Source organism: Pongo abelii, chromosome 1 (assembly GCF_028885655.2).
Source record: "Pongo abelii isolate AG06213 chromosome 1, NHGRI_mPonAbe1-v2.0_pri, whole genome shotgun sequence".
Taxonomy (NCBI): Eukaryota; Metazoa; Chordata; class Mammalia; order Primates; family Hominidae; genus Pongo; species Pongo abelii.
The window spans coordinates 176,570,042-176,587,934 of record NC_071985.2 but is presented as its reverse complement, the minus strand read 5'-3'; the positions used below and the strand labels follow the sequence as shown (position 1 = coordinate 176,587,934).

At 43.1% G+C, this 17,893-nt stretch overlaps 1 protein-coding gene across 1 annotated transcript in view; it reads right to left on the bottom strand.

The window, feature by feature from the left end:
* PLPP3 (phospholipid phosphatase 3) overlaps nt 1-15,681 on the bottom strand; it is an 85,415-nt gene extending 69,734 nt beyond the window's left edge. Inside the window, exon 1 of the mRNA XM_002810774.6 lies at nt 14,872-15,681. Within this exon, the coding sequence (XP_002810820.3) occupies nt 14,872-15,010 (139 nt within the window). The 5' untranslated portion in view covers nt 15,011-15,681. The remainder of the gene's footprint in view (nt 1-14,871) is intronic.
* Between the last annotated feature and the right edge of the window lie 2,212 nt (nt 15,682-17,893).

Genomic DNA, 17,893 nt, shown 5'->3' with positions numbered 1-17,893 from the left:
TTCTTCATATGCTCATTATTGAAACTAATAGTGAAAATTCAAATTGCAATCTTAATTCTTGGAGGAAAGAGCATAGGTGTTGGTTGGCTCATAGCCTACAAGCTCCACCATTTTCTAGTCCCAAGATCCTGAGCAAGCCCCTCAATCTCTCTGCACAACGACTGTCTCATCTATAAAATCAGTTAGAGGAATACCTCCCGTTCAGGCTTGTATGATTTGATGAGATTCGTGGATGTGTCTGACTATACTGTCAGTGCTCAAAAAGGTTAGTTTCCCAGCTTTGTTCCAACTGACATGTGAACAATGACACTTTGCATGTGGTGGTACTGATGTTTTGTTTGCTTTGAGGGACTAAGTAACTGGAGATCTACAATGAGAAAAATTAATTGAGGCAAGAAAGAATATATAAATTCAAACTCTCAGATGCAAATGTTATCATTTGGTAGAATTGTTCAGTAAAAGGAATTATTAATTAATAATAAATCCTTGGATTTCACAGCTAGGGCAAGCACAACTGCAAACAACAAATTTATGGCAAAATCATAAGTAAAGGTCCCTCAACTCCATTAATAGCCTTAGGAAAATTAAACCTAAAATCAAGACAGCTTATTATTCCCCTCGAATTGAAAGCCCTGTATTTTGAATGCTTTGACTCAAGAAGTATATTTTAATTTCCCAGCCAGTCCCTAGGAATTCTGCTTTCATATAACATCTATAGAGCTGACCTTTCAAAGCAATCAGTCATAAAGGTGAGTGCAGCCCACCATCCCTCCTGCGGTGTCACTGGAGCTGCTACTCTCCAGACAGATTTAAATGACAAACCCAATAAACAAAAGATTCTCCAGTAAGTTGGTAACAACTTTGGAAATATTTTTAAAATCTCAGCTTGCTGGAAGTTCCTCTCTCTGATCATATGTGCACTTGCTTCCAAGGAAGACACTGTGCTTCTAATGAAAACATCCATTAAGGCTAAGATGACAGCAAGACAAATGTAACAATGAGAAAGAATGGATTAGGCCATTCTTCTCTAGAAACCTACAGAGGCCAAATTGACCCAAACAGCTACTTTGGGAGAGTGTCTAATGAAATCTGCTGTGTGGCTGAGACGCTTTCTGCCACTTCCTGTCAGTGGTTGCTAACTTTACAACAATGTGGGTCATTTGTGGGGCTACTGGTAGAAGTTCCACGTACTGCATTTAATGAAGGAGCTGCATCTGCAGCCACTAACCAGAGAAGCTCAAATCTTTCAATGTGACTTAAAGGTTACACCAAACCACAAGGACAGTAGCTCGAGCCTAAGGCACAAAAAGGGTCACAAACAGAGTGACCCATTACCACTGTCTGATGTGAATGATAAAAGGCCTAAAGTCCCTTCTTTTTTTTTTTTTTTTTTTTTTTTTTAATGATACGGAGTCTCCCTCTGTTGCCCAGACTGGAGTGCAGTGGCACCGTCTCGGCTCACTGCAACCTCTGCCTCCCAGGCTCAAGCGATTCTCCTGCCTCAGCCTCCCGAGTAGCTGGGATTACAGGCACCCGCAACCGCACCCGGCTAATTTTTGTATTTTTATTAGAGACAGGGTTTCACCATGTTGGCCAGGTTGGTCTCGAACTCCTGACCTCAGGTGATCCGCCCGCCTCAGCCTCCCAAAGTTTTGGGATTACAGGCATGAGCCACTGCGCCTGGCCTAAAGCCCCTCCTTTCTTTAGAAAGCCTTCTATAGGATCCAGGACCCAGTGGTCTTCCTTACCTCAAAATTCAGAGCTGATGGTCCATTCTAGCGTGTCCAGCCTTTTCACCAACAAAAATCCCTCATAGTTAATTCTTGCCCCTCTATGACACATCTAGAACACATCTGTACTTACCAAGTAAACTATATTTCACATCATTTATTTATTTTTGCTAATCAAAGCACAAAAAGTGTCAGTCTCATCTCATGATTAGCAGAAATAAACAAGACCAGAGTGAACTGACAGCAGTCATTCACATCACAAACACAGCATGCTGATACTTTGACTAGTCTAGGCAGAGGCTGATGCTGTGAGTTAGGCTTGACAAGTTAATCACTGGTGAAAGTTCAGTATGCCTAGATATTTCGGAAGTACTGAAAATAGCAGAGGATGCCCCATGATTGACCTAACAGACCTTCACAGGTCCAGAGAACCACTAGTCCAACTCATTTTGGACAACACTTCAGGGGGTGCCAATGCGAAAGCCAGCATGGAGTAGTGGAGAAAAGCGTGGGACTCAGAAACACATGGAGAATATAGGCAGTAGGGCCTAGTAGTTAAGAGTGACCTCACCAGGGAGACGTCTGACCCCACCTCTCAAACTCACTCACTGCACCACCTTTGGTAAGTTATTTTTAACCTCTCTTACCTCAGTTCTGTAAAATGAAGACAATAGTAACAAGTACTTTATAGGCTCATTGGGAGGATTAAATAAGAGAATGCACACACGCTGCTTAACCTGGTGAGAGGTACCTAGCTAGCACTCAATAAATGTCAGCAATGGTCATTATTTAGTCAAGCTTGAGTCCAAATTCCAGCCCCGATACATATCAGCTGTAAGAACTTGGGCAAATCATTTACCCTCTCTGAGCTGCAAAACCAGGTTTTAAACATTTCCCTTATTCTGTTATTAAAAAGTTTAAGTGAGATATCATGTGAAGCACCTAACAATAAATGGGGATCCCTTTTCCTCACCTTTTTGTAACATCTGAGGTTTAATTTTCACATACTTACAACTTGATTTTTTAGTGCATTTATAGCTCAACTCATTATTCAGGATCTGTATTTGTGTCTTATATTCTTTAATATTTCTTGGCATCCAGCCCATGAGTCTAAAAGATACATGGTAATTTTAGTTCCTAAGATGACAACTACAGATACACAGCCATATATCCAGAGTGGGGGAAAAGGGTGAAAAATCAGCCTAATCAGGAACTGAATAGATAGGTTTCTATTTCATGCCTTTAAAATATTGTAAAGCAGATCCTAGGGATATATAGGTTTTACTATTTGCATGTTTAGCTGTTTTCAAAGTACTCTGAAGATCCATTCTTTGTTCTGCTGAGACAAGAGTCTGTAAGTCACAGTCACAGCCTGCTTTGCGGAAGTGCTACTCAGTGGGTGAGCGAGTCTAGCTGACCACCCAGCATCGATTTCCCAGTCAGCTTATTGTTCTCTGCTCACTCATCTTAAACCCAGTGGCACCACTAAACTGATTCAAAACGTGTTTCTTTGTGAAAAATCCCTCTAACAACAAAGTGACGCTTTAGTGGTTTTATGAATATGTTAATTCCAAATCTTCAGGAAAATTCTGGCATTGTTTCCCTTACATATTTGCATTAATCTTAAGGTATTTCTTTTTTTTTTTTTTTAGACGGAGTCTCGCTCTGTCACCCAGGCTGGAGTGCAGTGGTGCGATCTCGGCTCACCGCAAACTCTGCCTCCCAGGTTCACGCCATTCTCCTGCCTCAGCCTCCCAAGTAGCTGGGACTACAGGCACCCACCACCATGCCCGGCTAGGCTAATTTTTTGTATTTTTAGTAGAGACGGGGTTTCACTGTGTTAACCAGGATGGTCTCAATCTCCTGACCTTGTGATCCACCCGTCTCAGCCTCCCAAAGTGCTGGGATTACAGACATAAGCCACAGCACCCGGCCCAATCTTAAGGTATTTCTAAAATGATGCAGCCGCAACAGAAAACAGTATGGCAGTTCCTCAAAAAGGTAAACATGAAGTTACTATATGATCCAGGAATTCCACTCCTAAGTATATAGTCCCAAGAGAACTGAAAGCATTTATATGGATATTCATAGCAGCCCTATTCATAATGGCCAAAAAGTGGAAATCACCCAAATGTTCATCAAGTGGTGAAGGTAAAAATGAAATGTGTTATATCTACATAATGGAATATTATTTGACAATAAAAAGAAATGAAGGATACATGCTGCAATATGAATGAACCTTAAAAACAGTATGCCAAGCAGAAGAAGCCAGTCACGAAAGACCACATATTGTATGATTATACTTACATGAAATATTCAGAACAGGCAAATCTATGGAGAAAGAAATTGGAGTCGTGGTTGCCGTAAGATGTGGGAAGGTGGAGGAAAAATGCGGAGTGATTGCTAGTGGGTATCGTTTCTTTTTGCAGTGATGAAATGTTCTAAAATTGGTTGTGGTGATAGTTACCTAACCGTGAAGATACTAAAAACCAAAAAAAAAAAAAAAAAAGATACTAAAAACCAATGAATCGTGTGCTTTAAAGAAATGAATTGCATAGTATGTGAATATCTCAATAAATCTCTTTGAAAAAAATACCCTTGCAACCCAGGAAAAACCCTTTCTCTAAGCCAAGAGGATTTATAGCCCATTTATTTTAAGGGGCATTTGAGAAACTTAAAAAGTCCAGAACAACAACAAAAGAATATATAACTCATAGCCTCGTCTTCATAATAAGGCTATGCACATAAAGAAGCATTTACTAATAGATTTCGTAAATCTCCTATAAAACCTGCATTTAAAGTGTTTCTGGAAGGAGTGGCCTCACCATAGTTCAGAGGCTCCCAACCTGGAGTTCAGGAAGTACCTGTCATGTCTTTCTTTTTTTTTTTTTTGAGATGAGTCTCGCTCTGTCGCCCAGGCTGGAGTGCAGTGGCGTAATCTCAGTTTACTGCAACCTCCGCCTCCCGGGTTCAAGCAATTCTCTGCCTCAGCCTCCCGAGTGCCTGGGATTACAGGCGCCCACCACCACGCCCAGCTAATTTTTTTGTATTTTTAGTAGAGACGGGGTTTCACCATCTTGGCCAGGCTGGTCTTGAACTCCCAACCTTGTGATCCACCCGACTCGGCCTCCCAAAGTGCTGGGATTACAGGCGTGAGCCACCGCACCCGGCCCTGTCATGTCTTTCTTATCCAGCCCTCTCTGCTCCCACCACAGTACCCTTGGTTCAGCTTGCACTTGCCACCCCACTGGTCTTTTGCTCCTCTGCCTCCCAGTTGCCTACCCTCAAATCCAGTCATCTCTCCCAAACCCAAATAAGATTAGATTAATTCCCTCCTCCAATCTTTTCATGAACATGTTCATTCCAAAGGTCTTTTATAAAACTATTGTATTTTTCTTACATATTGTAACTAGCCTTTAGTTTTTTGTTTTTGTTTTTTTTCTTGAGATGTAGTCTCGCACTGTCACCCGGGCTGGAGTGCAATGGCTCTCTCAGCTCACTGCAACCTCTGCCTCCCAGGTTCAAGTGATTCTCCTGCCTCAGCCTCCTGATTAGCTGGGATTACAGGCGCCTGCCACCACACCTGGCTAATTTTTTGTATTTTTGTTAGAGAAGGGGTTTCACTATGTTGGCCAGGCTGGTCTCAAACTCCTGACCTCGTGATCTGCCCGCCTCATCCTCCCAAAGTGCTGGGATTACAGGCATGAGCCACTGCACCCAGCCGCCTTTAGATATTTCTAAAATGGTGCAGCCACTATGAAAAACAGTTTGGCAGTTCCTCAAAAAGGTAAATGTGGAGTTACCATAGGACCCAGCAATTTCACTCCTAGGTAGTAGGTTTCTCTATGAAATCTTCCACGATAAAAATAAAAAGAAAAACAAAAAGAAAACTTCATTTGCTCTCCTGGTTCACCAAAATAAAACTCAAATTCCTTAGCTGCCTGCCATACCCAGTCCCCTTTCATAATCTAGATCTAACCTATCTCTCCAGCCTCATCTCCAATGTCCTCCTTTCTTCCCCCGCACAGTGCAAACACACGATATTGACATTCCAGCCTCCAGCTACTCACCCTTCCCAAATAGGTCCCTGCTTCCAAGTCTCAGCACCTGTGCTTCACTCTGCTGCAATACCTTCTCCCCCTTCCTGGCTTGTGAGCTATTATTTATCTTGCAAGACCCAGCTCCACACCCTCAGGCAAGCTTCATCACTCTTCACTGTGCTACTAGAGTAGGCCCTTCCTTAAGGCTCCAAAGTCATCACTTACATAGTGTTTGTCATTAGGCAAAAGCCTGTTTCACTTTCACCAGCCTGGGAATTCCTTAAGGTCATGGAAACCCTGGGGCCTGGCATATAGTAGGTGCTCAAGAATCATCTGCAGAAGACAAGGCTTATACCTGAAAGACAGGTACAAACACAGGCTTAATAGGCTCTCTAGAAATTATACTGATTGATACCACAAACTAATTTGGGGGCCAGATATAAAGAAACCATCAATGAGAATGGCTTCCTTCGTGTCAATGTAATCATGTGTATTATGTGTTTTAGGGATACATAAACAGGAACCAAAGCACACTACTTATTATGACAAGGCGCTTACAATGATTTGCATTTCTCTGCAAAACTCTTTAGGCATATAATTTTGTTAATTTGTGACAAACCTCAAAAACACACTTACCACCAATACCTTGATTGCAATATATACTTTCAAAGCACACAGAAATCAAGTTCCTTTCAAAGGTTTCCAAAAGACTCTGAAGTGCGTTGTTTTGTTTGGTTTGTTTTAAATTTGGGAATTTAAATGCAGATCATAATTTATAATTTAACCCAGACTTAAGAGAAGAATAGTTTCACAAGGATGTTCAAGAACCTGACCTAGCCTTCTTTTGAATGTTGGCACTGACAATTAATGCGTGACCTTGAGAAATCTGTTTAATCCGAGACTGTTTCATCCTCAGTCACATGAGAATAAGGAGAGTTTGTTGAGAGGCTTTTAAAAAGCAAAAATAAATAAATAAATACATAAATAAAATAAAAAGCAAAACCTTTGAAAACATGGATTCTCTTTTTTCTCCCCTGAGATACATCATTTGAAAAAGGCGGCACCTGTTCCAGCTCAAATCATTCAGTAGTGATCTTGGTAAGAAGTACTTTCCTGAAAAAATACCAGTTGGAAGAAAAGTAATATTTCAAAACACTGCCTAGTCCTTCACATTTGCCCCATGTATCTTTGGCTTCACTCAGCTAACATCCACTGATATGGATTAAAAGTTAAACCTGTTTGTCTTGTTCCGTTTTCTACTGACGCAGGCAAGAGAGAGAGCTCTCTGGGGAACTCTACCTCGTGAATAATATCAAATTTCAAACCAACAAGTACACATCCAAAAAGCAGAATGGTAGAAAGGCAAGACCTTGGTTCTAGGTCCTGCTCTTTCACTATCACTGGACAATTACTGACCAACCAAGACCTCTAGTTCCGGTTTGTGAACCAAGGGCATTGTCTAGGACGTGGTGACGATAATGACTGCAGCAACTACCTCTTGAGTGTCTCTATGCACCGGGCACTGTACTAGGCACGTCCCCACCACGTCACAGTGCACACAGAATCTTATTTCGTAAATGAGGATTTATGAGGCATCACAGAGATCAAATGAACTTGCTTAAGCTTCTATAGCTAATAATAGTGAGCAAACTGCAATCTGACTCCAAAGCCCGTGCTATTCCCCTCACACCTCTCTCCCTTCCCCAGCTCAAAAAGGCCTATTTTTCTAACTGACATTAAAAAATGACCTTGGTATCGTTGATAATGAAATCTCCAAGGTACTTCCAAATTCTAAAGATTCCATGAATCTAGGCAATGAGGAATTGCTCCAATGGTATTCTCTTTATTATGTCTACAGAGAAGCTTATTCATCAAGCTTTAAGCTGTTTTGCAATTATTTACGTATTACTCTGTCTACTCCACTGCCCAATAATACCCTTAAGACTGAAATAAATGGAAAGAGATGAAAAAGACTGCTTTGATTGCATTAATTGCAATCAATTAATTGCAAATTGAAAAGTGGGGCAGCAAGGTAACCTGACGAGAGCTCTGGAAAAGTTGGTGACTGCTTTCTAGCTAGGTACCCTTGTGCAAGTTACTTAACATCTCTGAGCTACAGTTCCCTCATCTATAAAAAGGATCGTCTCTATACCACATGATTGGCCCGTATAATAAATATGGTAGCCTAGCTCAGTACCTTCCTTCCTCAGCAAATACAGAGGGTCCCCTAGATGACCAGCGTTTCGATCATTTCCAATCATTTCTGTGTGTTTTTTTTTTTTTTTTTTTTTTGAGACAGAGTCTTGCTCTATCACCCAGGCTGGAGTGCAGTGGCGTGATCTTGGCTCACTGCAGCCTCTGCCAACTGGGTTCCAGCAATTCTCCTGCCTCAGCCTCTGGAGTAGCTGGGATTACAGGCACACGCCACCATGCCCGGCTAATTTTTGTATTTTTAGTAGAGACAGGGTTTCACCATATTGACCAGGCTAGTCTCGAAATTCTGACCTCAGGTGATCCACCTGCCTCAGCCTCCCAAAGTGCTAGGATTACAGGCATGAGCCACCACACCTGGCCTTGCTGTTCTTTTAGTTCGGTTTTCCTCTGGGCTGTTGAATGACACGAATGACACAAGTGAGAGTTGACCCTAAAACAGACCATGTGTCTAAATTCTCTCTCACCCTTCCTAAGGCATATCTGTCTTTCTCTCAAGATAATATGGCCTTCTCCCTTTCAAAGGGGAAGAATGCAACCACCAAAGCCTATTGAGGTTCCTGCACTTTGACTTTCCCAGAAAGGGTCAGGAAACCTGCCACTGCTTTTCTTTAGCTAATGGAAAACATTTGTGTCCACTCTGCTTGGTGTTTTCTTGGGATTCTTCTCAGAACTTTTTTCCTTAATATAGTTCAGGCAACTTTGCTGCCAAGAAATAAAAGAGGATTTTATAGCACCATTGAGGAGTAAGAGAACTGGGAGGAAAATGAAAATTCGACTCTATGAAGAACAATAGCAACTTCATTCCTACCTGATAATGATAATGTGATTTTGAACTTTTCAAAATGCTTTCAGATCCATGATCTCACCTGGGTTTCACAACAAACAGGTATTACCAGGTTTGCTTATTTTACAAATGAGGAAACTGAAGCCTGGAGGAGGTTAAATAATTTTTGCCCAAATTACATGCTGGCAAAAGGTGGCTGTTAGCTTTATGTCAGGATTCAAACACAGATTTGGGGAAATCCAAAGCTTGTATTGTTTCTACACTACTTTGCCAAGCTTATTTTATCTTCTAAAGGCTCTATTTAGGAATCTAATTTATTCCTGCTTCACCTTGCACTCATGCACACACTTCAATATCTCAAAAGAAAATATTTAAAATTAACACCTCATTTATCCAAAGGGGTCACATGGCTGGCAACTTCAATTACATAGAGTTCGGTTTACAACCAGAAAATACATAAAGATTTTAGCCTCTTGGCATTAGAAATAACACCAAGTCTTTGCACTGAAAGACACAGGACACCTTCAGGTCTGAACCCAGGGGTAATTTTCCATTAGGAAGAATTCTTGCAAACTTGATTATCTTTACTGAAAAAGACAGGTACACTGGTCACAAACAAACAAACAAAAAAAGGACAGACAACCTAACAATGCAGAAAATGCCAGAACATTCAGTGCAGGGACAAAAAGCCCACTACATAATTAAATTGCCCTTAAGATATCAGCTGTTAAACAACATAATGATTCTAAAATTGGCCTGATAAGAATCACTGGCAGTGTTTATAAAATACAAAATCCCAGGTCCTGGCTCAAAGTCAGCTGAATCTGAATATCCTGGAGAAGAGTCCGAGAATCTGTATTTCATACCAGATAGGCCCCATGTTAGGTGAGTTTATGAAATACTGGTGTAATAGGCAACCCCAAAACAAAGTATTACTCCTCAAATAATGTGTACTGGATTGAACTGACACACAGGACAGGGTTTCTCCATAAATATAACTGCCTACGCAGGGAAGAAGCCCTTGACTATGGTCTCATTAGCATCACGCTGTGACCAACTGGGCTTCCTAGCCCAAACAACTGCACAGGAAAGGATAAAGGAAGAATCTAAAATTGACAGGTAATCAAAAGGGTTAAAAGCGAAAAGGGGCCTGGCACGGTGGCTCACACCTATAATCCCAGTACTTTGGGAGGCCGAAGCGGGCAGATCACAAAGTCAGGAGATCGAGACCATCTTGGCTAACATGGTGAAGCGCTGTCTCTACTAAAAATACAAAAAATTAGCTAAGCATGGTGGCACGTGCCTGTAGTCCCAGCTACTCAGGAGGCTGAGGCAGGAGAATCGCTTGAACCTGGGAGGCAGAGGTTGCAGTGAGCCAAGATCACGCCATTGCACTCCAGCCTGGGTGACAGAGCAAGACTCTGTCTCAAAAAAAAAAAACCCTAACCATTTTGGACAGTGAATAAAAAGTTTTTAATCATACTAGAAAAGTCAACAGGGCTTACCTACTAAATGATCCTAGGCTGGAGTGCAGTGACACAATCATGGCTCACTGCAGCCTCCAACTCCTAGTCTCAAGGCATCCTCCTGCCTCAGCCTCCCAAGAAGCTGGGCTACAGCTACAGGCTTGCACCACCACGCCCGGTTAATTTTTGATTTTTTTGTAGAGACAAGGTCTCACTATATTGCCCAAACTGATCTCGAACTCCTTAGCTCAAGTAATCCTCCTGCCTCTGCCTCCCAAAGTGCTGGGATTACAGGAGTAAGCCACTGCACCCAACGAGACTCTTTTCTTTATTTTAATCTACGAAGGATGGTTGGCTAGGCAATTTACTGGTTGATTAATGAAAATATGTAAATTCAGGAAGCAGGTGAAAGGACACATCCGGCCTAGGAAAAATCTAGTCAGTTTCTCAACATATTGCCTTAACCTTAGTAAAAGCAGTGCTTACCTCCCCTCCAGAATTAACACCAACTTAAGCTAATTTTCAACTAATTCTTTGGTCATACATATATAACAATTCAATTAATGACAAATGGTTTAAGAGGGGCAGTGGGTAGGTTTCCACATCACAATATCTACCAGTCTAGACTTATAAAATTGTTAGAGCTAGAAGGACACTGAAAGATGGTCTAGTTCCTTCCCTTTTTTGCAATGGTAAAGAAACTGAGACTCAGAAAATTTAAATGACTTTTTCCAAAGCTGTACAGTGCAGTGGCAGTACAGGACTATAATGCCTGTCTCTAGTTTGTGATGATTCACAGAGCTAATATATAATGAAGAGCTCAGCAGAGTAGATGCATAAAGTAGACATTCAGCATATGTCAAGTCTCTAATGTCAAGCCTCTACTAAAAATCGGTCACCGCATGTTTAATGGCAACAATAGACATAATCCCACACAGTCATTTTGCAGATGGAAAAAAACTGAGACACACAGAAAACCAACTCATCCACACAATGCAACTCGATAGTGGCACTGGCCAATCTGGAACCTGAAGCTTCTGACTCTAAGTGTCTTTTTTTTCACTATACCATGCTGCTCCTCTCTCACTATTAAAAGTAAATAATAATAAATGATGACTCTATGTATCCCATATATAGAACCAGTTCTAGAATTTTAGCTCAACCATTTAGTTGGAAATCAAAAAACATCCAAAAACGTGGTGGAGCAACCAAATTAAATAGCACGGTTGCTGACCACCCAAATTCTGTATCACTGACTGGAAGACTGGGACCAACTTTATTTTTCTGCTTTGGTGCAAATGGGTAACTGGGAAATCGGGAGAGGCAGAACTTTCTGCAAACCGAGCTTCAGAATTTTCTGATAAGAACCTGAATTTCAAGATTCTTCAGGTGGGGAAAGGACTCCACTCATGCTAAACTGAGAATTGGGGATCAATTCAAATCGACTTCAGTGTTAGTCTAGCCTTCCCTTTTCTGAGACATGGTTTCTGGTTTATAAAATGGAGATAATTTATTCATAGGGGTTGCATTAAAGCATGCATACATGAATTTATATAAAAAAAGAGACTAACAGAGCTTAGAAAGACAATAATTGTTCCTCCCTTCTTACCTGGGAATCGTCTGTCGCTCTCCTGTAACCCCATACACCACAATCAATGTACAAAAACCAGGAGGTGATAAATATTACTTAATTAAAAGGAAAACAAAATCAATTTCAGAAAAACTATCATGCAGATTTGTAACTGTATTTAAAAGCAATTAATCGGTAAAGATAGCTGTCCAATGAAAGGTAAACTCCCACTGGTGTTATTTGACACCAGATTGTCTTGGCTTTCAAACAAGAGTAGACTTCTGCTTTTTCACCAAGAATTTAACGTTCTAAAAAGGTTATGTGAAACAAGTTAAACTACTTGCATATTTCCACTTACATAACACTGACATAGCACATCAGCTTTTATTTTTTCCAGATACTAGATGAGGCTTGGTATATATTCCTGTGAGAGAATAAACAGAAAACTCTCTCTTCTTAATATATTAGTGCCCTGTAATCCAGACCATATGATCAATAAACTATATAAAAATTAAATTATACTGACGGTCTTAGGCAAAAAGTGGAAACAATTTTTTTTAGGACTGTGGTGTGCGGAATATTAAAATCACATGTTGTGCTATTAATTTTTCTTTTGGAAGCCAAATAGAGTTCTCCCGCAAAAATACCTCACCTAAATATTTCTCTTACAAAGAATTTTTCCTATTAAAGGTGTTTGAGAGACATTTAATTAGTGATATTGTAATTGGCCTGTGCTCAGGGGAAACATTGATCAATAAGTCACTTTGAAAATGTTGCCATGGTTTTAATGGCAAAGCACCCCTTAAAACAAGTAGCTATGTGCCTCTATAATAAAATACATGGTCCTGACACCTTATTGCTTTTTGGAGATAAACAAAATCATTTTGTTCAAACATAAGACCAACAGTGAATAAGTATAATAAACAGGTTAGAATATTAGCTTTGGGGGGACGGGGGATAGGTGGGGCAAATGAAGAACTGAAATGTGCATGTGCACACACATGCATGCACGCACACACACCTTTTTTACACCTTCAATGTACAACAGAGTAGCTTGGGTTTTTACATCCCTGGCTAAACTATAGCTGATGGTTGTGTCTTTTTGCAAATTCCTTTACATCTCTTTCCTTTTCACTTTCATAAGACACCATCTCTTGGGACTGCCTTCTAAAATCACAAGGGTGGAAAGGAAATTGTACAAAGGCTGTCAAGCACGTTCTAGCTCTGCTTTCTTAATCACAAAGTAGGAGGTAGGAGGGTATCCTGCACAGGCACTCTAGAAAGAGCTTACCCTGCCACCAACAAAACACACTGAGTAAACACAGGGAGTTCCAGGCAAGTTTACAGCAAACAGCTTCCATGTGTTTAGTGCTTCCTTGTACTCCCCTGGGACCAGGGAGGGTCTTTTAAAAATTCAACAGCTTGATTACAAGACTTTAAGTAGTAATCTGTCCCACTGTGCATGATAATAAGCCAGCTGCCTTCAGGAAGGTAGGCCCCCCAGTGACAATTCCTTTACATAGCATCTTAATGTTGAATTAATATTGAGAGATGTGGAAATGGGATGTGCCACCTGAACTACAGTGACTTTTCTTCTTCCACCCTTCCACCCTTCCAGAGCACAATTATACTTTCAGTTGTCTCTCCTTACCTGAAGAGGGCCGTTCTTATTTTTAAACTCTAAGAATCCTATCTTTCTTTACTATGGGCCATCAAGAGGACACTGCACAGTAAGGACACTGCTACAGAAAGAGTCATGAACACCAGGGAGGTATAACTCCAGCCTAAGAAGTCTCTGGTCTGCAAAATCTGCATGGACAAATCCATTTCAAAGGGGACTTAAGTCTCCGTGCAGGAGTTCTATTTTAAGGGAACTGAATTGGGAACACAGATGTTTCTTCAGTTAGCAGAGTTGGCAGAACAGCTTCTGGACCAAATCCGAGTTCTTAATGCGGGAAGGGGCCTTGGAGAGCATCTACTTCAACCCACTCATTCAACTGCTGAGGAAACTGAGGCCCATGAGGCAGTTAGGTGGCACACCCAGCAAGTGGCAAGAGTGGCAGTGTTCTGATGACAAGTCCTGTGCGTTTTCCATTACACCATGATTCGCTTTAAAAAAAAAAAAAAAAAAGAATCCTAGGCTGACTTCAACCTTGGAAGTCCTGTTCATTCGTGTGAAGCGCTTTCTCCCTCCCCTACCGAGTTCATAAATCCTCCTCACCCTCCCACTCCAATTCCTTTAACTCCCACCGCTCTTCCAGCTGTGGCTTCCAACGACTTTGGAAAACAGAAGTGGACCATCGCCTCAACTTTCTGGGAGTGCAATTAAATTTGTGGTCCCCAAACAAGATCGCAGCTGGCTTTCCCAGTGCCTCAATGTGCCCATCAGGGAAATGGGGCTCATCACTCCTACTGCACCGAGTCAGAGAGTGGGCGAGTTAAAACTGATGCCCGTGAAGCCGCCTACCACCTGGCACACAGTAGGCACTCAAGTGATTGCTGAAGCCGTGCCCAGCACCAAGCCCAGGGAAAGCACCTACAGGAGAGAAGCAAGTGAAAAGGCCGGCTAGCCAGTCTGGTGAGCTTGGGCAGCAAAGGCGGAAGGGTTGGATGTTTACATACAGCCGCCGGGAAGGCAGCTCGGCTCCAGGCAGGAGCCCGACTCTCGGGGCGATCCATTTCACTCGGATGGAGGGCGACCAGCTAGCTATAGGCTGGCTCTAGAGCACGGCTCAACCAACTTCCCCTACGCTAAAAGGACGAACCCACACCTTCCGCGGGATTCCGCCCGGGCTTCCAACGTGGAGACGACTTTTACTGAGCTGGTTTAACAGTTGCTCACGAACGCTTAAGCACGCCCAGACCCACTCAAGTACAGGCCAAGAAGTCGGTGGGATCGGGGAGGGCGGGGGCTTCGGGGCCGGGCGGCGCGAAGGCTCCCCAGGAAGGCTGCGGGGGCCCCCCGGAGCTGACAGCGCGGCGCGGCGCGGCGCTGCGCGGCCCCGGGCTGGGCTGGGACGCGCGCGCCGAGGGCCGAGGGGCCGAGGGACAGCGGGGCTGGGCTCACCCATGAAGAGGCAGAAGAGGTCGAGGCAGATGAGCAGCACCCGCTTACTGCCGCTTCTCCTCGGATTGTTGTTGAGCGCCGGGCTGCCGCCGTTCTTGCTCTCCGGGACGATCGCTTTGTCGTACTTGTAGTTTTGCATGGCGCTGGCTGCGGCGCGAGCCTCCCGCCCCGCGAAGACTTCCCGCAACAGCAGCCACACACCCAGGCGCCCGGGTCGCCTCCTGGTCGAGGCTGCTGCGGAGAGTGGCGGGTCGGCCCCGGCTCCAGGCGCGGCGGCGAGAGTGCAGCCGGGGCTGCTTGCCTCCAACTGCAGAAGGTGGTGTTTTCTGCTCCTCCTGCGCGCCTCTGCTTTCCTCTCTCAACCCTAAATCGTTCGAAAGTCCAAGGGGAAGAGAGCCAGATCCCGAGCAGAAACTTTTGCAGAGCTGCGCAGCTTGGGGCGCGCTGTTCTGGCGCGCGTCTGAGTGCGCGAGCGAGCGAGTGGGCAGCGCGGGCGCTCGGCCACCTTCCTCCGCAGCTGGTTCCTTAATGAATGGGAGCTGCGCTGAGCCCAGCAACTCCGGAGCGCCAGCCCCAACTCCAACTTTGCCGCCTCCTCCTCCTCCTCCGGCTCCTCCTGCTCCTCCTGCTGTTGGTGCTGCTGCCGCGGCGGCTGCTGCTGTGATCGCCTGGGTTTGTTTTCTGCACTTTTATTTCACGAGGTCCTTTAAAAAGAGAAGACGTGGGGGGAGAGAGAGAGGGACCTCCTTACTTGGCTCGGATGGGATTCCGAAAGCACAGCCCCTTCCTTAAGCTGCCTAAGACGTAGGATAATTAAGGCCACATTTTCCCCCACCCCCTTCAAAAAAAAAAAAAAAAAAAAGTCCTAAAAGGAAAAGTTACTCTAAAACCAGAGAAACCAGGAGCCCCTAGCGTTCAGAAACACCAAATTGTCACCAAAGAAAAAATATATGTAAATAAAAAACATTTTCTTGCTGGCCTTGGGTCAAGTAAAAGTTAGGGCTGTACAGCTAAAATGTATTTTTCCTCACCTACAAACGTGAGGCTTTCAGTTCTTTATTGTGACTTGAATTGTATTACCCTGAAAATATAATTTTTAAGGAAAACGAGTTGTTTGTTTGTTTAAGATCTTAACATCCAGCACCGGGTACTGTGCTAGATTTTGAGAATACTAAAATGAATAAGACTGCACGACTGTGGAATCACATCTCCTGGATTTCAATCCTGTGACTCTGTGCCTCAGTTTCCCCATATGTAACTAGAGATAACTGTTCCTTTTCATATAGGGTGGTTGTGAAGACTTAATTTGTTAATCCGTGTAAGCTCCTAGAACAGTGCCCAGTACATAGGAAGTGCTCTATGAGGGTTAGCAATTACCTTTTTTCTGGGTAAAGGAGTCTCAGGCCATCCAACCCCTCTCCTGGCCCCAAGAGTAATTGTACTGCTATGGGGAATTCCAGGGCAGCCAAAATGCTCCCTGCTTGAGTTTCAGACAATCTAACATTTTTCCTTAGAGGCTGGCATCTTATTTTTAATTATTTTATGTGAGTTAATCTTTTTTCCAGATAGAGAATAAACATTTCCAGGGCAAGGGCCTTCCCTTGTGTCTTCTATAGTGCCTAGCATGGAGCTGGGCACAGCGGACAATAAATGGATGTTTTTTCCAGGTGACTCTTTGTGTGCATTCAGAAATGGAAATATTTGTAGCTTTTTGATACATTATATGAATCATATTCTTTCTGACACTGACTTGTTTTGGGTTTTGATAACTTTATATGCAGCCACCATCAACCCTTTCTGGTACAATTGCCCTTTCTGGTACAATCCTTTCACACTCCACACCCCTGCTCTCCTACACACTCTGCCTAAATGCATACCCTTTCCTCCTCTAGTTAGGGAAATGCTTCTCTTGCTTTAGTATCCTCTGAAATGTCACCTCCTCTCTGAGTACTTTCTTCACTCCTGCACAGAATTAACTTCACTGTCAACTCTTTGCTTATAACTATTTTTTTTTTCCCCGAGATAGCGTCTCACTCTGTCGCCCAGGCTGGAGTGCAGTGCTGCAATCTTGGCTCACTGCAATCTCTGCCTCCCGGATTCAAGGGATTCTCCTGCCTCAGCCTCCTGAGTAGCTGAGATTACAGGCGCGTGCCACCACACACGGCTAATTTTTGTATTTTTAGTAAAGATGGGGCTTCACCATGTTGGTCAGGCTGGTCTCAAATTCCTGACTTCATTATCGCCTGCCTCGGCCTCCCAAAGTGCTAGGGTTACAGGCATGAGCCTATCTCAGCCTGATTTGGTGTTACAGATGGTAAAGACTAGCAAACTGTGTAGGTTATCAGCACCGCGGCATCTCTCTAGTACCTAGCACGGGATTTGCTGTGTACTGAATTAAGCTCAAGTTAGGACCGGTTAGTAAGTGGGGCTTGCAAAGAAAGACAACATTGCTATCTTCTGGAAGCAAGAAGATCTGACTCTTCCAAGAAGTTTTGGAGCTGAAGCATCCAACTGCAAAGCAGACACAGCACTCTCAATTCAAATAGCACAGGTAAAAGCCAGGGTAGTTCAGAAGACAGATTCTTGAGATAGCTTTTTCTTGAGAAACACCTTCTCTTGAAATGTTAAGAGTGGAAACAAAACAAGGCCAGGTTCATAATTATTGACATTCTAAGAGGAATTCAGGATTCCAGGGTCTTTGCCTACTCAGTTGTCTTTGTAATTATAGTCATCTTTGAAATTCTAAATCACCAAACCATGCTTTTGGAATTCCAATCTAAAAGCAAGCTTTCTTGAAACTGCAGGTCTCTCTGATCTTTCCCTCCTTTGAGCTCTAAAAGACCTTGAGTAGACACTCAAGGTCTTATTCCACTGGACACGGCCCTGTCTGATTACTTCACTTTGCAAATCATGAAATTACTTGCAAAGTGAAATAATCAGACAGGGTCATGTGCAGTGGAATATAGTGGCTTGTCTTACTTGCAAGTGGTCATAATTTGTCCCTCAAAGATTGTTAACTCCA